The sequence below is a fragment of the Adiantum capillus-veneris genome, chromosome 5, assembly GCF_014529385.1.
Source record: "Adiantum capillus-veneris isolate H3 chromosome 5, ASM1452938v2, whole genome shotgun sequence".
Classification (NCBI taxonomy): domain Eukaryota; kingdom Viridiplantae; phylum Streptophyta; class Polypodiopsida; order Polypodiales; family Pteridaceae; genus Adiantum; species Adiantum capillus-veneris.
In genome coordinates, this window is record NC_140935.1 from 58,625,103 (window position 1) to 58,652,978 (window position 27,876).

Genomic DNA, 27,876 nt, shown 5'->3' on the forward strand with positions numbered 1-27,876 from the left:
AAAACTTTTCAAAACATCTTAAGTGTATAAGTGAAAGGTGGGTTTAGAAGACGAGTCCGTATAAAAAGATGGTCGAGTGCACATTGATACATTTGTATATATTTTTTTGTTTACTTTTTCTTTAACATTTTATTATGTTTAGAGTTTCCTTGCATTTCATTATGTAGGTAGTGAATATATATTTTTTGAAGCCATTAGCTCAAAACATGGGTAAAATCACTTTTGTGTTTTGGGGGTTGTGTGTGTGTGTGTGAGAGAGAGAGAGAGAGAGAGAGAGAGAGAGAGAGCAAATTTATTGTTTAGTATAGATTATGATTTCTAAAAGTTTATATTTTACTTTCTCTTTCTCTTTATAATGTAAAAGGAAGGCCATTTTCAATTTTAATTTAACTTTCCCATTTACCATGAGAAAATTGTAGGTATTTGTAGTATAGGCCTTTGGTCAAAACTATGTATCTTAACTGCTACACCACATATATCATCGTGCATTCTTCAGTACGAAGGCATTGTACCCACAACCTAGGCTGCGACAACTAATGACTCATCCAATTGAGCTGCACCTTATCATAGGGAGGCAATTTTTTTAGCAAGAAACATTGTTATGAGGGACTTCCCGAGTTTTCCAAAATCAACAAATTAGGCTTGTTTGATAATGCGAGTGTTTTGTTAGTTTGGGCCATTGGGCTCGAAAGTTCTGACTTTCCATCACAATAGGTCAATGTTTTTTCTGATACGTTCATTTTCTTTGTAGCACTTGATGATCTTTCTATTTGCACACAACACTTGTCTTGAATCTATTTTCCAAGTTGGTCTTTGAGAGCAAGAAAAATTTTCGTCTACTGGTTGCTTGCGCGAAAGAATGCCATTTGGCCAACCCAATGGTTGTTTTGCACCAAGAGGCCTCTCTTGTTAAATGAAAAGAGGGCAAGCCAATGTAGTGAATGACTAAATATAGGTGGTGAAGTTGGAGGGAGAAACTTGAGAAGGAACCTAGTAAAATGGTGAAGTATGAGGTAGGAAAAAAAGATTTGGCACTACAAAACATTGTTCTTTTTTCAAGGCTCAGCACATATGGTAGAAGAGGCCGTGCGCTCCAAGCTCCATAGCCTCTCTGTGTGGGATATGGCTCTACTTCCTCGAACAGAATCTATAATGCCAAAATGGTGCCAGAGCTAAAAATACCGATTCCAGAATTATAAGCTGAGCAATGGTGAGCATACAGAAATGGGCTTCCCGCCAGATATTTGTGACGTGTATACGTACTCGCAATTTTGGCCTCTGTCCATAGTCTCCCTTTCTATCCCTGGGGCCTGCATTGCTGCAAAAGCACACACCTCTCAAGTGGTCCGACGCTAGACAAGACCTTTCCATACCAACAGAAAAGAAGCACACATTCCTTTTATGGATGGCTTCGACAGCAGTTGTAGGTCTCCTTCCGTTTTCCTGTTCACGGGGGTCGGGGGCTCTTCCGCTTTTCTGTTTAAGTGCGTCCACTTTTCTGTTAACGCACTTAAACCCTCGTGACTTGTGAGTCGTCACGCTTGTTTCGATGATCTCTATGCGCCCAAACACCCCCCCCCCCCCCCCGCCCCCTCCTTCTTGATGATTTGGGTGCCCTTTGCGAGTGCAATTCCGCCCTCTTGGTAGAGTCGGTGCTCCTCGCCATGCAGTCTTTGCCAAAAAAAACCTAGGTTGAAGGCTGTGCGTGGAGAATCTCGCCGCTTACGATTAGAATTCACGTTGCAACTGCCTCACTTTGGGTTCGCCATCTTTGCAGGTGCTGTTATGTTTGCAATGGTCAAGAAATCTTTGCTTACTTTGTCAAGGTTAGCTACTTCTGCTCCGTAAGCTGCTCTTTGTGTTCAGAGCGAGTGAGAACGTGGATAGCAGGGAGCTTTTGCAGCTCCTATGGGTGCACTGCAGGCATGCCTATGGATGGAGTTACGTACCCTTGTTTAAGCTTGCCACTCATTTCCCGCCCTTCTGATGCTACATTCCATCAGACCATAAGCTTTCAACGTCACATACCGTTTTGCATTCATTTGGCTGGTTTACGAGGCTTCCATGCTGTACTGTTGCAGTCAGCTTCATATAGCACGAGCTTAAGCCGTCTGGCTACTTTTGGATATGAGTTCCATTGTGGGGTCAAGAAGCAAGAGATGTGTAAATGGAGGCTCAATTCATATAGATTTGACGAATCTCTGGACCTGGAGTCTCAGATTTTGGACTTCATGAATCAATCTCAAATGCCTGACCTTTTTCCAGCAAGGTCAGAGCTTCTGAGAGCGGGCCGTTCTGATTTAGTGGAGGCAATTCTTGGCAAAGGGGGCTGGATGGTTGCAGGATGGGATTTGGAGCCTGATATGGAGGAACAGGTAGTTTTCTAAATTTTATTGAAAGCACTGGAGATGAATGTTAAAGTATCCAGTAGGTTGAAGAGAAGAGAGACATTTCTGATTCCTGTTACTATTATTCGACCGCATGCAGGCACACCGGCTTGACAGCTTGAGCATAGATGGCACTGTGAAGGCACAGAGAGAAAATGAAGTTCTGGGAGAATTGCAAAAGAGGCAGCCCACACTCCTAGGGTGGGTCATTGACTACTGGCCGCCACCGATTCTGCAACCTGTCTGAAATCAACGAGCAAGCCTGTCTTTTTAGTGCATAGCGGTGCTTGTAACTGTTTATGAGAGAATTTGTGTAAATGCGTACAGCTATGTCTGCATCAAAGGCTCCATACAGCTGAGTAAAGTTATATGCATGTCTGTCATGCATTCATGAGCTCAGATACCTGCCTTCACATATGCAAGCAGTTGGCTTTGTCATAGACAATATTTAGAGACATTTGTTGCTGAAATTAAGAGACGTTAAGAGCTTTAGTTTGCCAAGGGCTGTCTTCTTTTGTTGACATGGGTTGTGTGGCTGCAGTGTGCGCAACAGAACTGTCACTAATCGTTTATGTGCCTTCTGTTCACTAATTCCAGAGAGGCACCTGGTCGTCTTGCTGATATCACTGAAATGAGCCAGTCTCCTCAAACAGTTTTGACGCTAGAAAGGCAGAAGGGGTGGGAGAAAGTATCTGATTTGTTTGGCCTTTCAAGCACTGCAAAGGTATGACGCATTAATATGGGAGTTTTACTCCTGCCAGTGTGTATTTCATTTTTATATTCCAGTTATCGTGTGAATCTTATTAGGTACATTGTATGCCATTCTGGTTTTGTCTTACCTGAGTGTGAAGCCAAGAGCATGACGGAAAACCACTTGTTTTAGCTAACCAGGAAATTCCAAGGAGACGGACAAATGCCATAAATGGAGCTTCTGCACACTCTCAGCTCGGTGAGAGCAGAAGGAATCTTGCCTGTCAATCATTTGCAGGTAATCCATTGTGTAAAACCATATTTACTGGTACTTGCTAATTTGTGCATCCAATTTTAATACACATGGAAATTGTGTGCCTTCTTAGTTAGAGATTAAATATTTTTCTTTTAATCAGGAGGAAATAAAGGCGCAGAAGTCACATCAGAGGTGACAGAGAAGAAGAAGAAAACAAGGCGGAAGTCTTCAAAGATGTCAATTGTAAACTCAAACATCCAGCAACAAGTGAATGGCCAGCAGGCCTCAGTTACACAGAGCAAAAGCAGACACACAAAGTCTGATAACAGGCAGCAGAATAAGGAGAATAACATGCCTATTTCACGCCGCATTCGTGGCTTGGAGGCTGAGTTATCTTCGACCCTTGATGTGTTAAAGTCTGGAAGAAGTGTGCTTACTAATGACATCAAGTTGACGCAGGTAGAAACTATGATATTGGCTTTTTGCACAAGCCTTTACTCACTAATTATTGTTCTGGTAGATGTTATATATTGATTGATTGATTGATAATTTGCCTGTTCGAGGACAGAAACATCTTATTTGCTGCATGGTTAATGACTATACGTTTTTGTGTTCTTTGCACATCTCTATTCATTATCGAGGGTTAAAATTTTCCTTGGAAATACAACCTTTATTATTACAACAGAGAACTTTATTTACTTATTTCAAGTTGAAAATCGAAAGTCTTTGAGAGATAATCTCAACCATACACTTCTCGTAATTACTAGGCTAAAATGCATTATTGACATCCCCAAACAAGAATTATTCTTGAAGTGTTTGTTGTGCACCAGGTAAGATTGAAGTTCTTATGCCATTCTCCATATTTGTTTCACACTTTCATGTTGCTATTAATCAGAATGACCTTTGCCAGCAAAGGCTTGAAAGAGAGGCTAGAGGATTTCTTTACCTAAGAAATTGTAATTTGTCCCCAAGAACAATTCTAGAGAGCTTCATCAACTTTTAAGGACTGTAAAGCATTTCCAAAGCTCAGAAATAATCAAAAGACTTATGAAAGCTAAAGCTAAGGGGGTAGAACTTCATATGGGCTTCACATGCTCTCAGGGGGTTGTGGCTAAGTTGAGGATGGAAATGAAGCCCTAGCCATGCCAGTGGAGTTGCTTGGGGTTGTTTGGAGCTTGCATGCTGCTAAGCAGCTACAAGGTATGTAAGGGGGCCTAGTGTCTTGCAGTAAGAGCCTATTAATAGGCACTTTGTAAGTTTGTGTGCGTGCGCACGCATACACACGGAGAATGTTTACGCTGTTATATTTTTCGCAAAGAGAAGGGCTTCCACAAACCTCTTGCGATCAATAACTCAAGTACAATATTAGGCACTCCTGTAGCTTCACTAGGGCATACTTGTATGGCTAGTGTGCCTTCTGGCTGGCCATCCACTTCATAGCATTAAATTGCTCGCCGGCCACTTGTGGGCTAGCCGCTTGCCTTATGTCCGGTGCCCACTTTGGCCCCATGTATTTCTGTTAGGTTGGTTGGGGTATTATCCCTACCTCCACCTCTGACCATTATACATGTAGGACAAGTGGGAGGCTTAAGGTGTTGATCTATCATAATATCATCTGTGTATTGCCTTTGCAAGTTTGTTGTTCATGATGGTTATGGGGATTGATTGGCCCCTTCTCACACCTTTTTGGTGTCTCTCTCTCTCTCTCTCTCTCTCTCTCTCTCTCTCTCTCTCTCTCTCTCTCTCTCTCTCTCTGTGTATCACAAACAGATGACGTGGCATAACCACCCGGGCAACACCAATGACATTATGAATGTTGACGTGGACAGGCTGTACGGATTTTCCGCATTCTGCATTGATTGCTAATGTGGTTGCCGTACGGCTTTCCGTGTTATGCGCTACAACTGATGATGTGGTAGGCTGTACGGAATTTTGTAATTTGCGATGGTTGCTTTTTGACAGTTTTTGGGACCAAATGCTTTTGGAACAAGTTGCTTTTGAGTTTAAGTGCTGTTGGGGCATCCCTTGTAAGAATAAATAGACCCTTGGGGTCTCACTCTGCAGAGCATCTGGACGCAGACTCTGAGAGCAGAGGTCATGTGGGTGTTGTACTTTGCTCAAGCATTAATATATAAATAAATACCGAAAGGGGCGCTAGATTTTGGGGCCAATAGCGTTGGACATGAAACTATGTCAGGCGGTGCCGACTCAAATTTTTAAAGTTGTAAAGTATTTTAAGTGATTCTCTCGTGTGTCGTGCTAGATTTCTGACTTGGGGTGCCCAAGTCTGTGAGAGAGTTATCAGAGCTTCAGGCGTGTGCTTTTCTCAAAGCATATCGGTCCTACCAAAGAGCAGATAGAGCACTTTGGCACTTTCTCAAAGCATACCGGTCCTACCAAAAATAGACAGAGCACTCAGCCACTTTCTCAAAGCATACCGGTCCTACCAAAGAGCAGACAGAGTACTCTTGCACTTTGGAAATTGTTATCAAAGACTCTTTGTGTCCAGACCCCAGATCTATTAGCCACTATCACCCTTACTTCATCGCGCATCGGGCATGCTCCCGTCTTCATCGCTCTGTCTTACAGGGCATAAGCCATCATATACCCAAGAGTACACATGGGTTTTCATAGAGAATCTGACAGAGAGAACATCTCTCGATGGGCAGGCATAGAAAAGTTGAAACTTGCGCCGGAATTGAAGAACAAAATGAAGAATAAGACAAATTTTCGGCAGGAAAGTTTGCGAGAAGACCTTTAAATACATCTCTTCAATAGTTGAGAATTTGGATATGCGTTAAAAGACTAAAGTTGATCCTCTCAACAAGCTCTACGCATTGACACGAACATATCTTATATCCCACAACTTTGGAAAATTAGGGTTTTTGCAGAAAATTTCAGCATTTGTGGAATTAATGTTTTTGGAAGCTCTTGTTATCTGTTTGCAAATAACTACTAGGAGCGAGGAACATGTATATGAAAGCATTTGAAAGCATGGAGCTGGACATTGATCCTTTTGTAACAAGGTGACCATTTGCTTGAAATTGTACTTGTTCTGCAGGTAAATTGAGGATGACATGGCAAGGAATTTGCATCTGAAAGCAATCGGGAGCAACGGAAGCTGAGGAATGAATCTGTCGATTCAAGATAAAAATGATGAATTTTGTTTTGAAATTTGAATGATGATGATGCATGAGGAATGATGAAACATGTCACAAGACGGGCACCACGTGCCAATAGAAAAGAACAGACTGAACAGACTTTTAGCACTTCATTAACAACTGAACTGAGAGAGAGACAACACGCGACACGGAGTAGCGGAATTCCACCCCAGAGAGTATTGGCCCCAAACCTTGGCGCCTCTTTCGGTATTTCTTTATATTGCATCAACACAGTACAAGCCGAAACTCCTCGCTCTGCACCTTCTCTAGGAAGCATGCCAGAGAATGAGCCCATGGCCTCATATTTAAAGGCCCTAGGCCCCAACAGCAGTTTAGAGTGAAAAGCCTCCAAACTCAAAAGCATCCGGTGCAAAAGCAATGCCAAAAAGGTGCCAGCGTAAATCACGGAATTCTGCACAACTGCCACGTCAACAGTCAGCGCAGAACGCAAAAAGCCGTATAGCCTGCCACGTCAACACTGTCAGCGTAATTTTCGAAAAGTTGCCATGTCATCAGTTCCCGGTCGTGCTTTATTTTAATCCTTTATGTCACTTGGGGCCCCATGGGATGGAGTCTCCATAAGTTGGTAGGACTTCTTCTTCTGTTACTTGAACATTCTTAGGGTTTAGGCCCCTCGGCCGGCATCTGCAAGTTGGCTCAATTCTTCAGGGCTTTGATACGTCAGGAGTTGTGACATCTCCCCTTCTTGAAAGAAAGTAATCGTTCATGATTACAACATATCTGCAAAACAACTCAAGTTAGCTCAAAAATTTCTGAGAGACATTCCGAGGGACAATTAATTTGCTCTTTTTGTTAAGGAGTTAGCTTCTCCTTTCGACTCTTTTGATCAAGGAGCTGGCTTCTCCTTTCGTCCAGATCGAAACTCTTGATATTCTAGCGTAGTAAAATTAGCCATCACACCTAGACCGCACTGATCTTCCACGGGTGTCTTGATGCACTAAAATTACATACCCAGGTAATCTCATCCAATTAGGAATATTCAATGGTTGGCACATCACAATGCAACACAAATGCTCACATATGCATGTTATAAGACATAGAAACATAAAGTCGTCGATAAACACTCCTCCTGCTTAACCTAACAAGGTCTGGGCCGGGAGATATTCAATGACTCCCTCATCACTCCTCCCGCATAACCTAAAAAGGTTCGGGGCGGGAGATTTAGAGGCCTTTTACAACCAAACGCCCCCCAGACCCCAGCTTGCGTTGTTTGGAGGTGGTGAGAGTAACGACTGCTCAGACTTCTTAATACTCCTCCCGCATAACCATCGAGGCCCGGGCCGGGAGTCACAACAACAATACTCTCCCCGTAAATAACCACAAGGGTCCGGGCCATGAGTAAAAACAACACTTTTCAATCATTCAATACTAGCTCCGCAAATAACCACAAGGGTCCGGGCCATGAGTATGAACAAGCATTCTCAAACATCATTTCTCAATACTCCACCCGGGAGTAAAATCACCAATCATTGAAACCACTACTAAAACCAGAATCAAACATTCAAATCGGCACCAAAACAGGTTCAAAACAGATACCATTCATTCCAAACAAGATCACCAAACAAGTTCTCAAACTTGAAAAGCAATCTCGACATCAGTCGAGCTCGAAAAGTCGATCGACTTTCCATCCTGTAACTTGCACCAAAAATTAGGGTTAGATTCCTTCCATCAGCTCTTGGACAGATAGTGTTCTTCTGGCAGCAATGATAGTCCCAAGACAACAATCGCATCGGACCTCCAAGCTTATCTGCTCGTGAAGAGACATCTATTGAGAGATGTCGAGAAATTTCAAGTTATAATCTGCTAGGGTTTCCGTCACAAGACGGGCACCACGTGCCTGTAGAAAAGGACAGACTGAACAGACTTTTAGCACTTCAATAAAAACAGAACTGAGAGAGAGAGAGAGAGAGAGAGAGAGAGAGAGAGAGAGAGAGAGAGAGAGAGAGAGAGAGAGAGAGAGAGAGAGAGAGAGAGAGAGAGAGAGAGAGAGAGAGAGAGAGAGAGAGAGAGAGAGAGAGAGAGAGAGAGAGAGAGAGAGAGAGAGAGAGAGAGAGAGAGAGAGAGAGAGAGAGGCGGAATTTGCACCCGAGAGAGTATTGGCCCCAAAACTTGGTGCCCCTTTCGGTATTTCTTTATACTGCATCAACACGGTAGAAGCCGATACTCCAGACTCTGCACCTTCTCCAGGAAGCATACCAGAGAATGAGCCCTAACCCCATATTTAAAGGCCCTAGGCCCCTAAAAGCAGTTTACATGAAAAGCCTTCAAAACTCAAAAGCTTCTGGTGCAAAACACGGAAATCCGTACAGCGTGCCATGTGTGTGAGTCCTGCTTTATTTTAATCCCTTCATGTCACTGGGGCCCCATCTGACGGGGTCCCCATAAGTTGGTAGGACTTCTTCTTCTGCTACTTGTTCTTCTTAGGGTTTAGGCCCCTCGGCCGGCATGTGTAAGTTGGCTCCATTCTTTAGGCTTTGACACGTCAGCAGTTTGTGACAGTTTCCATGGCAAGCATTTCAAGATTCCCTACTTTGCCAGAAGTTGCACTCCGAAGGAAGATGTCAGAAAACATATAACTTTGGGGAAAATTTTTCTTGAAAGCTTGCCAAGTCCTTGAAGTGTGTGGCTTGGTAGCTGTAGACATCAATATCTGCATGGCACTGCTTTTGAGAAAAACAGTGACTCGAAACAAATTTTGGATCCTTCTCTTGCAAGTGATCTTTTTGGCTTATGCCCTGTAAGACGTGAGCGGTGAAGACCGGAGCGCGTCCGATGCACGATGAAGTAAGGGTGGGAGTGGCTAATAAGTCCGGGGTCGAAGCACGAAGCTAAAATTTCGAGTAAACTTTGGAAGTGCGATCTTGCTTGTCTGCTCTTTGGTGGGACCGTAAGTCCGGGGTCGGAGCACGAAGCTAAAATTTTCAATGAACTTTGGAAGTGTGATCTTGCTCTGTCTGCTCTTTGGTGGGACCGGTATGCTTTCAGAAAAGCACACGCCTGATGCTCTGATATCACTGTCACAAGACAGGCACCACATGCCAATAGAAAAGAACAGACTGAACAGACTTTTAGCACTTCATTAACAACTGAACTGACAGAGAGAGGCGACACGCGACACAGAGTGGCGGAATTCCACCCCAGAGAGTATTGGCCCCAAACCTTGGCGCCCCTTTCGATATTTCTTTATATTGCATCAACATAGTACAAGGCGGAACTCCATGCTCTGCACCTTCTCCAGAAAGCATGCTAGAGAATGAACCCATGGCCTCATATTTAAAGGCCCTAGGTCCCAAAAGCAGTTTACAATGAAAAGCCTTCAAACTCAAAAGCATATGGTGCAACAACAATGCTAAAAAGCTGCCAGCATAAATCATGGAATTCCGTACAATTGCCACGTCAGCAGTCAACGCAAAACGCGAAAATCCGTACAGCCTGCCACGTCAGCACTGTCATCGTAATTTCCGAAAATCTGCCACGTCATCAGTTCCGAGTCTTGCTTTATTTTAATCCTTTATGTCACTTGGGGCCCCATCCGACGGGGTCCCCATAAGTTGATAGGACTTCTTCTTCTGTTACTTGTTCTTCTTATGGTTTAGACCCCTCGGCCGGCATTTTCAAGTTGGCTCCATTCTTCAGGGCTTTGACACGTCAGCAGTTGTGACAAACAAGATTCTAGTACATCAAGATTCCCATATGAATGAGATGACTAGATACTGTGGTGAGGGCATCAAGAGTTCCTGCAGGATGACATGGCTACATAGGGATCTAGGTGCATCAAGATTTCTCAGCAGTTGTGACAAACAAGATTCTAGTACATCAAGATTCCCATATGAATGAGATGACTAGATACTGTGGTGAGGGCATCAAGAGTTCCTGCAGGATGACATGGCTACATAGGGATCTAGGTGCATCAAGATTTCTGGACGGATGAGATGACTAGATGATTGAAACACTGTGTTCAGTATCAAGCAAGTGTGTGATTTGTCAATTGCATGAACAGAGAACCGTGAAATGGAAATTTCTTGAAGATGAAATTGATTTATGTATGAAATTAATGTTTTCTGGAAGATCTTGCTATTTGTGAACAGATGTATGAAATTAATGTTTTCTGGAAGATCTTGCTATTTGTGAACAGATAACAAGTAAAAATCGAGAATGATATGATGACGAATTCGGAGCAATGACAACTCTAGAATAAATCTAATAACGATAAGAATCATGTCTTTTGAATCGTGATGAATGATTGAATGGAAATTGTCGTGAGCGCATGAAGAGTTCCCGAGGGATGAGATGGCGACACATCTAGAACTGAATGTTTGAAACGCTCTGTTCAGTATGAACTGAGTGTCTGATTGATGGATTGGAATTCCCGAAAATGATTACTCATACATGACTGTGGTTGAGTGAAGATGGAATGATTGACGAAATGTGTCACAAAATATTGACATGGCATGACCACCGAACAAAAGTGCTGACATGGCAGTACGAATGCTGATGTGGTAGCGAGACAGTATTGTCGCAGACATGGCAGACTGTACGGAATCCCGAATTATGCGTTGGTTGACGACGTGGCAGCTTGTACTGATTTACACAAGCTTTTGGCAGATTTTTGACCAGGTGCTTTTGGGACTACTTGCTTTTGAGTTGAGTAGCTTTTGGGGCTCTGTGTTTGGGGCATCCCTTGTAAGAAAAAATAGACCCTTGGGGCCTCACTCTACAGAGCATCTAAACGCAGAGTCTGAGAACAGAGGACCCCTTGGGTGTTGTACTTTGCTCAAGTATTAATATAATAAAGAAATACCGAAAGGGGTACCAGGTTTTAGGCCAATACCTCTGGTCATGGAACTACACCGGGCCGTGTCGACTCAAATTTTAAAGTTGTAAAGTATTTTAAGTGATTTTCTCGTGGGTCGTGTCGGATTCTCGACTTGAGGTGCCCACGCCTGTGTCAGTGGTATTAGAGCATGAGGTGTGTGCTTTTCTCAAAGCATGTCAGTTCTACCAAAGAGTAGACAGAGCACTTCGACACTTTGTTATTGAAGAATCTTCGTGTCCACTCCCATCCTTACTTCATCGTGCACGGGCGCACTCCCGTCTTCATCGCTCTGTCTGACATGGCATAAGCAAAGAAATCCAGATTACACATTGATTCAACCGACAAATCCCGTAAGAATTCAATAACTCCTCCTGACACTTTTGAAATGGGAGGCAACACGGGAAATTTGAATGAATCAGCAGATCTAGAGTATGGGCCTGCCTACTTGATATCAATTGATGGAGATGCAGTGTCACAAACCGGTGACGTGGCATGCCCGGACACACTCAGCAAGCTACGGACTTCCAAAATTCATGTTGAAATTGCTGACGCGGCATACCGTACGGACTTCCGTGATTTGCGGTGCTTTTTGCGTTGACCTGCTAACGTGGCAAAGCGTATGGAAAACTGCTTTAACGCAGGGCTGAAAATACGTTGGCTGAAATTGAGAAGCTTCTGGAAACCTTGCTTTATTTTTACAAGCTGTTAAAAGAGAAGCTTTTGGGGCTCTGCTTTTGGGCATCCCTTGTAACTTTTAGATAAGTGGTCAGGGCCCTCACAACTCCGAGCATCTGGACGCAGAGTCTGAGAGTGAAAACCCTCCCACTCTCTTGGTACTTTGAACACAGATTAATACAAAAAGAAATACCGAAAGGGACGCCAGTCTTTGGGGCCAATACCTCTAGGCACGTAACTCCGCTGGGCCGTGTTGAATCAGTTGTGAATTGTGAACTGTTTTGAAGTGAATCTCTGCTGTGTCGCGGTAAAATCTTGACTTGGAGTGTCCAAATTTGTTACAGTGGTATCAGAGCGCGGCCGATTTCTCTTCTATCGGGAAATCAGATCCTTTTCTCGCGACACTTATGGATTTCAACAACGAACAATTAACTTCCTCTGCATGTGGGGATGTGGGAAGAGATTACGAAGAAGTTTCTCACGAAGAGTACGGCCCACCTCGGCCTACTTAGGCGGAGATTGAAGAGATGGAACGTTGACAATTGGTTGACGATGCGACAAAGATGATGATCAACCTTGCGAAGGATCCGAAATTTGCAAAATTTTTGACTCAGACATCCTTCGACAAAGTGCACACCCAGTGGCAAAAGGCCACAGAGCCACCCCTCAAATCGGCACTCAAGAAACCTCCTACTCCTAGGATGTTTATAGAGCAAGAATTGGAAGAGGTGGTTGATACACGGATTACGTAGCTTTTTGACGGGAACAATAAAGCTAAAAAGCACAACAAAAATTAGAAGAAAGGAACTGACTTCTTGGGTTATTTGGGTCGTCAATCTACTTCTGCCTCTGCAAGAAAGCAGAAGAAGCGTGTGTGATTTGAAGGAGTATCTAGTTCTTCTTCTTCTTCTTCTTCTGACAGTTCTTCTAGCTCTTTTGACTCGAGCGAAGAAGACAGGAAAGGAAAAAAGCGAAGCAAAAAGCAAAGCTTTGGAAAGGGCAAGAGAAAGGCAAAGAAGCCTAAGTTTCGCCCAGTTTCCAACAGTTCTACAGAGGACTCTTCTTTAGATAGTTCGGACTCCAACGACCACAGATTTTATGCAAAGAAGAAGCATTTTTATAAAGCCAACCAATATGACTTCCTTGAAGATAAAAGCCAGAAAGTTCGAGAATTTAAAGAAGATGGACAATCAATTAAGTTTGACACTTTTCCTGGATTCCGAGATGCTTCGAGGGCTTTGGCCTTCATACAACAATTTGATATAGTTTTATCTGGAGGGCATTACTCAGAGCACTCCAAGATTCGGAGGGCTACCTCTTTCTTCAAGGGAAATGCTCGAACATGGTGGTCCACCCTTATACTGAACAAGAAAGCGCCAATTAAATAACTGAAATTCAAAAGGCTTTTTTTTTCTTCTTGGTTGACTCGGGAGTACGAACGAGATATACGAACTGCTTGGAATCATCTTCGGATGACCAAGAGAGATTCTTTGGACGCATATTGCGAGAGATTTTGGAGCTCTTTTCTACCCGCTTCTTCATTTAAGAAAATCTCATTTAAAGAACAGATTGAGCGGTTTTGCTGCGGACTTCCTACACATCCAAGATCATTGCTTAGAACAAAAGTCAGATTCTATTCAAGAATTGATGGGCATGCGAAAAGGGGTTTTGCCATACATTTAGGCAGTTTGACTTACCCCATAGATGAGATCATGACTCAAAGAACTGAACAGACTTCTAATAATGAAAGTAGAAAGAAGAAGAGCCCCCAAGAAAAGAAAGATAAGGATGTACGACCTCGGCTCACTCTTCGGGAGAGGGCCAACTATATCAAAGAGGGGAAGTGTTTTGGATGCGGGGAACATGGGCACATCTCCGTGAAGTGCCCTAAACAGGCATAGAAAGAACAAGATGAAGAAAGGCCAGAGAGTTCGAAAGCAACTAAGGAACATGGACGAAAAGGCAAGATGAAAGCAGGACTGGTTCCAGATTGCATGGGTACTGACCCAAGCACTTTAATGAAAGTACAGAACTTTGCCGAGCTTGGGGCAAAGCGAAAGATCAAGAAGCCCTGATTTTCTTTGATGGAGGAGCCAAGGCCAACTTCATTTCACCTGAATTGGCTGCGCGGCTCGAGATTACATCCGATTATATCGGACCACAAGCAGAGGCAGTTCTAGCGGCACCTGGTAGGGACGTGGCCATTACATCTATCATTGGCAAACTTCGGTTGCATTGTCAGGGGTATTTGGGGCACGAGGACTTCTACGTAATTCTCTTGGAAGGTTGTGATGGTCCCTTGGTACCATAAGAACAACGCCGTGGTCGATTATCGGGCAAAGAAAGCGACATTGACTACTGAAAAGGGCTTGACAATTGCTAGCCTTTATCATGGCTGAGTATGCCCATCACCTCCGGAGGGTGATGAAAACTCAGCTCGTTGGTTTTGTAGAGTACGTTCAAAGCATGAATGACCTCTATATAAACCTGCACCTACTCTTGGGCACTGACGACGTGAGTAGGGATGTCATAGCTGTTGTCCAAGGTATGCATGATAAAGGTGATAATCTTATTCTTCCTGTTTGGACAAGCAGTGAAGTTGAGATCACATATTGTCAAGTTTGGTTCTTTGCTCTTCGTAGGTTTGTAGTAGTATTCATTTTTCGATTTCATATTTAGCTTACCTGAGGACTTAAGAATGTGTTCCGTTATAGGTTGTTGTGTGAAGTTTGATTTCGAGGATTAAGTTTTTAAGATGTCTTATCCTTTTTTTTTTTGCTTAAAGTTGAGTACTTGTTTTAAGCCAAGTAAGTTGCGTCAACTTATTTTACACATACCTTTTTTGAAAACATTTTTAAGTTAATAATGTTTTGTTTTATCTAGTTTTGTTTCGAAGCAATCAAAGTGATTTAGTTAGTTAGTTTGTTTGTTTTTGTTTTTCTTTTCTTTTCGTGTGTCCCTTGCTTTTATAGTTTTATGAGTGCTTTATTCCCTCTTATAATTCGTGAGTTCAGACTATTCTGAACTTATGAAGGTATATTTTTCAGTCATCTAGCGGACATGCAAATCTTTTTGATTTTCGTCCGAGTGGTGACCAGCTGTTGAGCTTCATGAAGATATATTGGGAGGGTGTGTATACCCCAACAGCTACCGATCTTATACTCATGTGTGTGTCGATGTAATTTTATGTGTGTATTACTTTTATTCCTTGGTTTAAATAAACTTTTTTTTTATATAATAATAATAATAAGTAATGGGTCTTTTTGTAATTTTGGTTGTATCCTAATTTATTGTGTAGAGCTTCTTTTCGTCTTGATTTTGGTTTGTTTGAGTGTTATGTCTTTTATTTCTTAATTTGTCTTGATTTATCTATTTGTTGTTTTTTGCTTTTGATTGTGTGTGTGTGTGTTTGGTTGTTGTAGTGAGAAAGTTATAAATCTAACTTTGTAGATTGCATGTTTTTAATAAATAATGTTTTTCTCTTAAATCTCTTAAAAAATAAAAATAACTTCTTAATTAGGGTCCTTTGGATAAGGGTTTCTTGTGCGGTTTCATGAATATCTCTTGTGAGAGGAGAGGTTGAGTAGTGATTCTAGCAAGGGATCGCGGGCACTCGATTGCACGCTATTGTCGATGATCTTTTGAGTGTAGCAAGCAACCTTATTTAAGGACCTCACTGCTTGGCAGCAGCCCTGCTATACAAATGAGGGGTGTGGCTAGCACCAATCTAGCCTTAGGATCTTTAGCCTTGAGGCGGGCGTTGATCTGAAACACTGACCTTACTACAAAAATGAAAAACACTTTTACTTCTTCTTCAGCTTCAACCAGCAATGTTGATGACTCTCAGGTACGTCTTTTCGACCCTTCTTTCTTTTTAGTAGCTAGAAGTAGTCATAGTCTGTATCAAGAAAGATTTAAGTTTTTAGCTAAGTCTAATTTGAAGAATTTGCATGTTTTTGGTGATGGTCCTATTCGTTGGGCTTCTTTTAAGAATGTCTTAGTTAGTACTCATTACACAAGTTCTTCCATAAAAGCCCTCAATCGTTTGAGGCGTTTAAGGAAAAAACATCTTGCGGTAGATCGTCCTCTAAGTCCGGTTCATACCTCTCAAGTTATTTATGTTATTTATAATATTCACGATAGTTCTATGATGTATGTTGGCCAAACCTTTCGAACAACTTTTGTTCGTTTTCAGGAACATGTAAGAGAAGCGAGAAAAGTTCAAAGTAAGAGCACCGTACGTGAAAGTAAGAGCACCGTACGTGAAAGTAAGAGCACCGTACGTGAAAGTTCAAAGTAAGAGCACCGTACGTAAAGGTTGGTAGGACTTCTTCTTCTATTACTTGTTCTTCTTAGGGTTTAGGCCCCTTGGCCATGATCCGAAGGTTGGCTTAGGTCTTCAGACGCTTGACACGTAAGCAGTTTGTGACATCTCCCCTTCTTGAAAGAGAGTAATCGTTCGCGATTACAGCATATCTGCAAAACAACTCAAGTTAGCTCAAAAATTTCCTAGGGTCAATTCGAGGGACAATCAGTTTGCTCTTTTTGTTAAGGAGTCAGCTTTTCCTTTCGGCTCTTTTGATAAGGAGTTGGCTTCTCCTTTCGTCCAGATCGGAACTCTTGATATTCTGGCGTAGTAAAATTAGCTATCACACCCAGACCGCACTGATCTTCCACGGGTATCTTGATGCACTAAAATTACATACCTAGGCAGTCTCATCCAATTAGGAATATTCAATGGTTGGCACATCACAATGCAACATAAATACTCACATATGTATGTTACAAGAGATAGAAACATAAGCCGCCGATGAACACTTCTCCCACAAATAACCATCCAGGTCCATGCCATGAGCTGTTCAACGACTCCCTCATCACTCCTCCCACAAATAACCTAAAAAGGTTCGGGCCATGAGATATAGAGGCCTTTTACAACCAAACGCCCCCCAGACCGCAGCCTGCGTCGTTTGGAGGTGCTGAGAGTAACCACTGCTCAGACTTCTTAATACTCCCCCCGTAAATAACCGTGCAGGTCTGGGCCATGAGTAACAAAAACAACAATACTCCCCCCGTAAATAACCACAAGGGTCTGGGCCATGAGTTAAAAAAACACTTTTCAATCATTCAATACTCCCCCCGCAAATAACCACAAGGGTCCGGGCCATGAATAAAAATAACACTTTTCAATCATTCGATACCCCCCCCCCCCCCGCAAATAACCACAAGGGTCAGGGCCATGAGTATGAACAAGCATTCTCAAACATCATTTCTCACTACTCCACCCGGGAGTAAAATCACCAATCATTGAAACCAGTATTAAAGCCAGAGTCAAACAAATTCAAATCAGCACCAAGACAGGTTCAAAATAGATACCATCCATTTCAAACGAATTCCAAACAGGATCAGAAAACAAGCTCTTAAACATAACTCAAACTTCAAAAGCAATCTCGACATCAGCCGAGTTCGAAAAGTCGACTGACTTTCCATCCTAAAACCTGCACCAAAAATTAGGGTTAGGTTCCTTCCATAAGGTCGTAGCCGACCGCAGCATGGTCCATCAGCTCTCGGACAGACAACGTTTTCTTTGGCGGCAAACAAATTCAAATCAGCACCAAGACAGGTCAAAATAGATACCATCCATTTCAAACGAATTCCAAACAGGATCAGAAAACAAGCTCTTAAACATAACTCAAACTTCAAAAGCAATCTCGACATCAGCCGAGTTCGAAAAGTCGACTGACTTTCCATCCTAAAACCTGCACCAAAAATTAGGGTTAGGTTCCTTCCATAAGGTCGTAGCCGACCGCAGCATGGTCCATCAGCTCTTGGACAGACAACGTTTTCTTTGGCGGCGATGGTAGTCCCAAGATAGCAATCGCACTGGACCTCCAAAGTCATTTGCTCGTGAAGAGACATCTACTGAGAGATGTCGAGAAATTTCAAGTTATAATTTGCTAGGGTTTCCATGGCAACCATTTCAGGATAGCCCACTCTGCCAGAAGTTGCACCCTGAAGGAAGATGTCAGAAACCATCTAACTTCGGGCAAATTTTTTTCTTGAGAGCTTGTCAAGTCCTTGAACTGTGCGGCTTGGTAGCTATAGACATCAACATTTGCATGGCACTGCTTCTGAGAAAAACAGTGACTTCAAACAAATTTGGAGCCTGGGAGATTGTCCTCTAGATGGTGCATACACTGGCGTACTAGGAGGGAAATAACAAATAGCAATGTAGAGGTATCTGCCTGTCTTTGCCCTCAGTCTCACCCACATGTACCTAGCATGCTCATCCCTGCGGGCTATATGTATCAATGGCTGCAACTCCTCCCTAAATAAAACTGCCACTCCTCCAGAGCCCCGTCCTCTATGCTCGGATTGAGTCTTTTGTCTGCAAGCTATCTCCCATCTTTATCCTCTAACATGTCGCATGGACTGCCCAAGGGCTTGATGTGTCTCGGAGTAGAAGATGATGTCCCTTCCATTAAAACTGTCCTCCAAGGCACCTACATCAAGGCGTAGAGATCCATCACAATTCCAAGTAGCAACTTTGAGTGTGATCCCATAGGTTTCACGCCATCATGCGGAGCGCCTCTTTGTAAAAGGTCACTTTTCCTTTCTCTCGAGCTGTTCTTATCTCGGGCATAACTTCTTTCATATGGGCAAGCTGTGAGAGTGTGAGGTCGTCTCCAAGAAATATCCCCGTTGTCTATAGTGTGGGACGCCTTTTCAAGAAATCCTTCTTGGCCTCCATGGAGGGGAAGCGAATGATCAATGTGCTCTCCTTTGAAGTCTCCCTTTTCCTTCTCTCTTTTTCCCCACTTTCCATGCCTTTGTGTGAGTAGCCTCATTGCCCATCATGGGGGTAAGTTCCTTCACTTCCCCTTCCACATCATCACGGTCTTTTAGACCGGTTTCTTGTACATGTAAAGCTCTAGTCTTCCTTCTCTGCTCTTCTTCTAGGTCATGTTGATGATTGTGGGAGTGGGGATGGCTATTGTTTCTTTCCCTTTCCCTTGCTTGGTGACTTCTATCCATTTCTCGGCCTCATCCACCTTCTGTGTCTTCGTGATCACATCCACCCACGAGGACGTCTTTGCCTCAGGTTGCTTCTGGTCCTCGATCTTCCGTACTTGTTTTTTTATGACTTTGAGTTCCTCTATCATCTAGGGCTGGATTTCTCCTTCTTCAAGTCCAGTTTTTGCTTTAGTTTCGGCAAGCTCTTGCTTGAGGGCTGAAATCTCCTCTTTAAGTGCTTGTTAGTCCGCCTTAAGTGATTGGATTTCCCCATGAAGGTCCTCTTTCTCCTTTTTCTATTGCTTGCTTTCATTGAAAAACATTTGGATAAGGTTGGCCTGCTTCTTCCACCATCCCTCTTGTTCCTGTTTTCCATTCCTTCATCTTTTTTTCCATCTACGTTATCTGTTTGTTTGTGACCATGAATGTTGCCTTTGTTATTGTCGAAGGAGACTTGCATAATGGTGATCTACTCTTGGTCTCCATTGCTGATTCTGAGAGTGGTTTAATGAATAAAGAAGCAGAGGGCGAGTAGCCAGCAAGTGCTGGGAACGGCGGGCAGGCAGCAGCAGGGATGAAGCATGAACAGCAGGGCAGCGAGCAGGTGTGCCACAGGCAGCGCGAGCCTAGCAAGAGTAGGCGACCAACAGGCAGGTGGCAACCAGGTTGCTGGCGACTAGGGCGCGCGCACACACACAGAGCACACACACACACACATATATAGAGAGAGAGAGAGAGAGAGAGAGAGAGAGAGAGAGAGAGAGAGAGAGAGAGAGAGAGAGAGAGAGAGAGAGATATTAACGTCTCGAAAGAGCCAAAATGGCCCATGAGACAAGAAACTATACATCTGGTAATACATCTCTTGTCTACTGAAACAGAAAAAAGATCTACTCAACATCATAGTGATTCGATGGGGAGAGAGAGAGAGAGAGAGAGAGAGAGAGAGAGAGAGAGAGAGAGAGAGAGAGAGAGAGAGAGAGAGAGTCGATGGGGTCCCAACCAACCATCTCAAGGGCGCCCCACACGGTTGCCGATGTGGGATTTGTTGTTGATTGCGTAAATGGAATGTACACGCATGCAATACCTGAATGCAGACTCTACAGACTCGAATGGGGAATGTTGTTGCAGTAACTCTTTAAAATGAAGCACCTCCGACCTTTGAATCCATCTGGATGAAGGTTGTTGATGGCCACCAAGAGGTAAATTTGGAGTTGATTTGTGCTCCCGATGTGAGAGGAATGAAGGGCTAGAGGCTCGCTACAAAAACGCAGCCGATCTGTCGCTTAATGCAGGGTTGAAAATGCATATGATGATGGAGCCAATGATGGACATCAATGGGAGCACTCGATGCAGAGAGGGAATGGTCGAGAAGAGGTTCGATGGGTTGCCGAAGGTCCAGGCTGCCACAGAGAGAGTAACTCTAGGAGATCCACTAAATTCCGGTGAGGAAAGGGGCTGAAAACTGAAAACGCTGGGCTGATTTGCCGATCCAGGCACTTGTTCACAAAGAAGGACCAAAACGCTAGGGCTGAATTTTGGCGGTGGCTAAATATGTGTCACAAAGTGATGACATGGCGTGACCACCCTGACGGACACTAATAAAATGTCATAAGTTGTTCCAACTTATGGGGTCCCGTCCAATGGGGACCAGGGGACACAGAGAACTTAAAATAAAGCACGAACCCCAAACTGCATAGGAGCTGTTGATGTGGCAAGATGTACGGAAACCCGTGAATCCGGTTGACTGCTGATGTGGCATAGTTGTACGGAATTTCCGCGTTTTGCAGCGCTAGTGCTTTTGGAACTTGAAGCTTTTCATGCAGTGCTTTTTAGGTATGAGAGCCTTTATAAGAAAGCCTTTCCTCAGGGACCACTAAAGGCTCTGAGGGAGAGAGGCCTTAGCAATTTCTTATGAAGGCTCTCAGGCCTAAAGCAATACATGAAAATCTTGAAGTTCCAAAGCACCAGCACTGCCAATGCAAACAATGCCGCAAAACGCGAAAATTCCGTACAATTGTACCACGTCAGCAGTCAACGGGATTCATGGGTTTTCGTATAGCTTGCCACGTCAGCAACTCCTGCGCACTCTGGGGTTCATACTTTATGTTAAGTTCTTTGTGTCCCTTAGGCCCCATCGGATAGGACCCCATAAGTTGGAACAACTGTTCCAACTTATGACATTTTATTAGTGTTCGTCCAGGTGGTCACTCCACGTCATCACTTTGTGACAATATGGCTTAAAACATTTTTTGATTTGCTCCCTTGATAGGGCAAAATATTGCTTAGGAACTTTTTAGGACTTAAGTAGGGTTAACTTGGAAGACAAAGTTATAAAAATAAATCATTTGAAATGATATTTTAATAAACTTGTCCAGGAAAAGTTTCTTGGTGAAACCGTCGCACATCTGCCGACCTAGGAATCCGATTGACGCGGGGAATGGTTCGTTAGATTCCTCTAACCTAAAACTACATGCACGTAACAAAACATCTGTAAAAACACTTGTACAAACATTTATGCAAGAGGGTTCCAAAACGGGAAAACCTAATCTATTGGACTGGTCCGGATATGCGAGTCCTACGAACAGGCTTACAAAATTGCAGGTACTAATCCTCCTAGGATTCTAGACATTCCTATCTAGGGATAGGTGCAAATTTGGCTCTGGAAGTCGATGAAGCATGTCCACATGACACACACAACCATTTGCACGTGACAGGCTTTGCCTTGCGAGAAGAAGACTTTGGCAAAGCTTTCTCCTTCCTGCAAGGAGGGATTGACTGCCATGATATGAAAGTGATGTGTGTAAACACACTTAAGGACTATAGGGGCACCTTTTAAGGAACAACACCCCCCCCCCGCGGTCCAAAACCCAAACGCGCGTATATATACACCCATAGCCTTAGGGCATCACTTATCTTTGCACACTTAGTAATACTACTTCCTACATTGGGTGCCCTTGAGCTTCAAGCTGTGTGTGTATTTCTGCAACCCTAAATCCAACAATTAGCAGTTGTTTTCCACGGTTGAAATCTAGTCTCTTCTTTCCCCATACTGCTATAGATAATAGAGGTGATCTTAGTAGAGGCTCTTTGCACACCCAATGTTTAACTTCTTTATAGGAGTGCAACAATTAAATCATCCCCAAATAGATAGTTTGTAAAGAAACAGGTGCTTAAGTCAAATTATATTGTGGACATGGTCCCTCATGGTTTTGGACTTTCGAGAATCAAGAGTTTGCAACTAATACCCCAAGGGGAGCCTTCTTCATGAGCCTAATATTTGTTCTCTCCACAAAAGAGCAACTCTATTTCCCTGCTTTACGTGATGAAGACATTGAGAGTTTAGGTTAAATTCTCCCAAATGAAGACATTGATCGCATTTTGTGACTAATGGCCAGAAAACTTGAGATGCTTCTTGTCACCACAAAGTGTCCGTGGCTGCTTTATTTGATTTATTTGTCTTTTACTTCTTTTCCCCCAAAGCTCTTGAAATAAGCAAGCAGACAAGAACTAGAGGTCCCAAGACAATGAATGGCTAGTGTGAAACGGGCAGGGCCAATGGGCCACAACTGTGGCTTGTGTGAGGGCCGAGGCAATGGGCATTGAAATCTGGGCGTGTATGCCAGCTTATGAGGTTTGAACAACCTTTTAAAACTGGACAATGTCAGTTATAAGGTTATGTGTGAAATGAACTAATGAGAGGACACATTTAAATTGACCTGGACAATTACAAATCACCTTCCCAAAGAGTTAGAGATGCCATTTAATTGGAAAATTGGACACATGGCAAGAGGAAGAAAGGGGGCAGAGCGTGAATCAGTTCTTGGCTGATTTGAGGGTTGATTTTTTAGATTTTATACAGCTATGGAGCTTACCTAGGTCATACTACAGGTATTGGTAGTAATTGAAATGCGCTGCCACACCCGTACTCAACTTAGCATGGTGTTCCAACAACTGCAAACTCTCTAAAACCTGATGTTTAGCTTGTAATACCCATCCATCCATGCGTCTTTGCATATGTGATGTAAAATGTTGTGGATAATGTTTATGTGCTTGAATTTACCATGAAATTCTGCAAAACTCTGCATTGATGGGGGCTTTTGAGCTATGTTCGATTCATTCATGCAAAACCTTATTAAACTCAAGGAGATGACGTCTTAAGAAATTTTGCACATCCCATGAAAAACATTATGTATGGGCCATAAGCTTTGAAGGTGTGATTTTCTAGAATTTTGATGACACTTGTAATGGGGAGCGGTCTGAAGCTTCAAAATCATGGTCTTGGACAAAGTTTACCTACACGCACACAAGATAATTGTGTGTAAACACTTGAATCTAAAAACCTTTGACAGCTTACAGTTTACATTGGATCAAAGTTCTCGACAATAGGAGCTTGTCTCTTGCCAACAAAATGTATCACAATTTCTCGTCTTGAATAACAATTGTAGAGATGAAGCATGGGCAAGCCTTTAACTTTCACGAATGATGAGCAAACTGCTACGGGGCTGTCTTTGGAAAAAAGGTGGGGAATCCCACATTGAAAACATTGGAGGAAAAGTTTTGTGCTTTTTAGGATCACTCCTAAGCATCCAAACATGTAGCTCACAGAAGTATTTCAGTAAGCAATGTAGCTTGCAAAAGCTTCTCAAGAATTATCACTCGATAACTGTATAGAGGTTTGTTTCAATGGAAAATCTGGCGTTTTGGGTCATTCCAAATATGTAATGTTGGACTAAGATTGTTAGGGAAGTGCTTTGTAAGTGATGACATGAAAAAGATAACGTGACTCCTGGTCATCGGCAACTTAATAAAAGTTTGTTCACTGACTTATTTTGGCAGAAGCACAGGTTGCATAAGGCGGAGCTTGAAGAGGTTTCAGATGCCTTGGAGTTTTGTGAGACAGAGATTATGAACAAGAAAAGAGAACTTCGTACAGCACGAGCACAACAAACTGCATTCGAGGGAAAGCTTGCTCTTGAATTGATGTATGGGCCAGATTTTCCCAATTTGTAACAGCTGTTTCATCTTGTAGCTTAATTTTTTACTTTGTATAAACCTACTGTAGGGAATTCAGAAAAAACATGGAGGAAAAGGATGCACAACTTGAGCGAGCGAGAGAAGTGTTGAAGACATTGCGTACTGCCCGCCTTGTTTGGCCAAATCCAGGACGTGAGGTGTTTCTGGCTGGTTCCTATGATGGATGGGCAAGCTGGGTAGTGTTTTATGAAGCTCGGCTTACTGTTGCTTTCTTTGGTCTTATTTATTTAATAAGCCTGCAGTGACAAGCATTCAGTGTTGAAGCACTTAGCTTGTTGTCTAAATAGATGTAGCTAGTCACGGTGTTTGAAATTAATGCGGAAGGAGGTGGCGTCTTGGGATGTTTTTGCCTGCCTATATCACGTGAGCCTCATTGAGTTTTGTGGCTAATCTTTACCTGTAGGAGCTCATATCCGAAGTCAAAACATGCTGATTAGGTTGCTGATATTGAAAAGGTCTCACGGCATATTAGAGGTTATATGCTGAGAAGTTTCTGTTAGCGACACGTTTCACAGCATAGTAGCCCTTACATGCTGAGTAGGTTCCCATTACCGAAAACATTCCACAGCATATTAGTAGGGGGCGTGTTATCTTTTTATTTTTGGATGCATTTGAGCCATTCAGCTGCTGCAAGCCTTCTGTGTTTAAAGTTTTGTCTACCCATCTTTGACTGACTTGTATGTTTTTGGTTTTACAGACTAGGATGGAGAAATCCAGTGCTGGCGTCTTTGTGACAACTCTGCAGCTGTACCCTGGACAATATGAGGTTGAATAAATTTTGCTTTTGCATTAGCTGGGTATTATCTGATGAGTAGTCTGAAGCAGACTTTACTACTGGCAGATCAAATTTATTGTTGATGGATTCTGGACTGCGGACCCCAACCGGCCAAGAACATGGGAGAACGGTTATGAGAATAATGTGCTCACAATAGTTTGAGGGGCAGAATGCAACATTCTGCCACGCTTATGCAGGAAAATGCCCCCCAAAATTCGTAAAGTAATTTTTCAAACCTTAGAGAAGTAGAACTCTGTGTGGTCTAGTTTTTTGCACATGGATTACAGGATCACTTTCTTATACAAACGCTAGTGTTTAAAGCAAAACCCAAATTTTGGAAACCTAACAAGAAGCAAGAATTCAACGAAAAACTTCACAAAGACAAAACAGAGACAACATGGGCATGATTTAGGGAGGCCCAATACGATAAACCTTTGTACAGTGCTTTGATTGGGAGAATGAGCTTCATTCAGATCTTAGACATGTTGACACCTGGTTGACTTGGGCATCGACAAGAATTGAATCTATTCTACATCAGTTTGATGGGTCAGTGTTCGATTACAAATTGGTCAAAACGGTGCTGACTTAGGCATCCTGACACCTGGTTGACTCTGGCATCGCAAGAATTGAATCTGTTCTACGTCAGTTTGATGGGTCAGTGTTCGATTACCAATTGGTCAAAACGGTACTGACTTAGGTATCCTGTTCAAAGTTAATTGGTGAGCATGACTCTGAGATTACTTGACCATGTGGAGAAAATTGTTTGTAATTGTATGGTAATTTTCATCCAGCTGTAATAAATCCGACCCCATACTTGCTTCACAACCATAAACCTGATATACTACTGTCACTTCTTTACCTTTAGATACTTTCAGGAACCGCGAACAAAGCTCTCGCTTTTTGACACTCTAGTGACTCCAGCTATGCTCTATGGAGTTTAGGTATGGGGACCCTCAGTAGACCACCATGGGAGATCTGGCAACACAAATGGATGGAGATGTATGGAGAGGCCTTTGGTCTCTATGATCGCTCGGATGATTCGGGCTAAGGCCTCAGTGTCGCATGAGATTATCGGAGCCGAGCTATATAACCCCCCACCCCCGTGCGCGCCCGTGGTGGAGGCATTGACTACATCAGTATCCTTTATGCACGGTCTATAGGATCTCCCCAGGGACAGATACGTTCGGCTTGCCCTCAAGTCATCTCGACAACTAGCTCTACAAGGCGATACAGCATGTTGGTATGGACAGATGACAGCATGGTTTTAGTCGCATGGTTTCAACATGGATAGATTGCCTCCGTTTCAATACTCCCTGGATGCACCCTCCCTGTCTCTCACACGGACAAAGATCACCAAACTCATTCATACGCCAGGATCTGATTCAGCTAGATACCAGGAGCACATGGATACAGCCAACACAGGAGTTGGGCACGAAGATAGCCAACACAGGAGTTGGGCACGAAGATGGCCTTCTACAGAGAGCATCTTCTCCAACTCACGGAGGACGGCTTTGTGACTAGGCTTGCATACATAGATACGCACTTATCTCATGGAATAAGATGCGCTATTAGGCAGATATGCACATCCTCACATCAGCTCCAGATCGAGACTCGCCGTTTTTGAGGGGTGCCAGCAGGGGCCAGGATATGTCACCTATGTAACTTAGAGCCAAAGATAGAGCTGCACTACACATGTCATTGCCCAACGTACTATGAGATACGCGGCCGTTTCCACTACTTGTTCAGAGAAGGTTTCAAACCTTTTTCTAGAGTCATGAGATACAAGGATTAGAGATGTCTCAGATTGTTCCTGCTAGAGTTGTGCAGACTTGGGGAGAGCTCACCAATTGTTAATATAAGTTAATATAACATTTCATTTCGTTTCTCGTGCACGCGTGCACACAGAGTGGGATTATGCTTCTTTACGATATTACCAAGAGTTTGCCAAAAAAAGGTCTTACGCAAGTGACCCGAGTGTAATGCCTCCATCTTTGATGCTTGCTCCATGTGCACCAGATAGTATCCACAATATTCTAAGGGGTTGTGGCTTGCTATGTGAACATTGTCAATGTTGTTCGAGATGTTTTAGTCTACCATATCTTTGCATGAAGTTCCTAAGAGTCTCTCTTCTAGGATGAATTACCACATGCCATGCACACAAATAAAGTGCCTCAAGGTGTATGCATAAATTTTTAAAGGATAATTCTCAATCATTGAAATCTTTAAGTATGGTGTGAGTTGGATTCCCTCACCTATGATGAATTCTTAAAATGTGTTTGTGAAGCAGGCATAATTCATTGAGAGTGTAGCTTGCAATGTAGAGAGGGTCTTCAACAACCAATCACGAATGGAGAATATGGGGAGTCCATAGAATCATGTATCCCTTTAATTTTGAGCTCCTTAGTGTAGGCATAGATCATTGAAAAGTGGAGTCTTTTTATCTCAAAGCTTGAAGTTCGGTGCATTGCAAATTCCTTAAGTTGATGGAACTAACAAATCTCCTAATTATTACCAAGTGTGTACCCAATACATGAGACATGGAAGCTTCTCCTTGTTCCTTGGAAAAAAGATAGACTTCCAATTTATGACAGGAAATTGACAATGAATCACAGATAAATGATTGAAAGCCACATTTTGAGTGTTAAGTCAGTATGGAATGAAGATAGTACTCACATCAAACTTCCTTTGTAGCTTGGTTTCAATGCTTGGATTCATAGCTTCTAGAGTCCTTATGTTCAAAAAGGCAGAAATCTCCAACTCTCTTTTGATACATCCTTCACCCAAATTGGATTAGAGATGAATGAGTTGCAAGAAAAAGGATTGACCTTTCCCGTTTGTAGCATTGGACTTCAACAAGAGTGTAGCATCAGTTGATCCAAGGAAATAGTTATAGTAGACGAACAACCTCAAAAGAGTAATCTCTTTTGCAAAGAGTAAAATCACCTGATGTGGTGATTATCTTTGGGTGAAAACCATTAATATAATTGTATGGTGATGTCCATAGGTTTTAGAGGTGTTTTGTGGCTACAAACAACAATGGTGCTCCTTTA

At 42.9% G+C, this 27,876-nt stretch overlaps 1 protein-coding gene across 2 annotated transcripts; it reads left to right on the forward strand.

The window, feature by feature from the left end:
• Positions 1–1,102: 1,102 nt before the first annotated feature.
• On the forward strand, positions 1,103–27,873 carry LOC147457363 (5'-AMP-activated protein kinase-like protein). Of its 2 annotated transcripts, XM_086512253.1 has the most exons (11): positions 1,103–1,484; positions 1,671–1,777; positions 1,867–2,375; positions 2,488–2,588; positions 2,985–3,111; positions 3,279–3,375; positions 3,494–3,792; positions 23,854–23,999; positions 24,080–24,227; positions 24,749–24,817; positions 24,893–25,471. In XM_086512253.1, the coding sequence occupies exons 1-11, from the start codon at positions 1,402–1,404 to the stop codon at positions 24,986–24,988; spliced, it is 1,782 nt and encodes a 593-aa protein (XP_086368379.1). In that variant the 5' UTR covers positions 1,103–1,401; the 3' UTR covers positions 24,989–25,471. The 2 variants fall into 2 exon arrangements, 1 of the variants encoding a protein (XP_086368379.1); XR_015188103.1 differs by lacking the exon at positions 1,103–1,484 and adding an exon at positions 27,114–27,873 and having other exon boundaries at positions 1,557–2,375; positions 24,893–25,048.
• Positions 27,874–27,876: the final 3 nt, after the last annotated feature.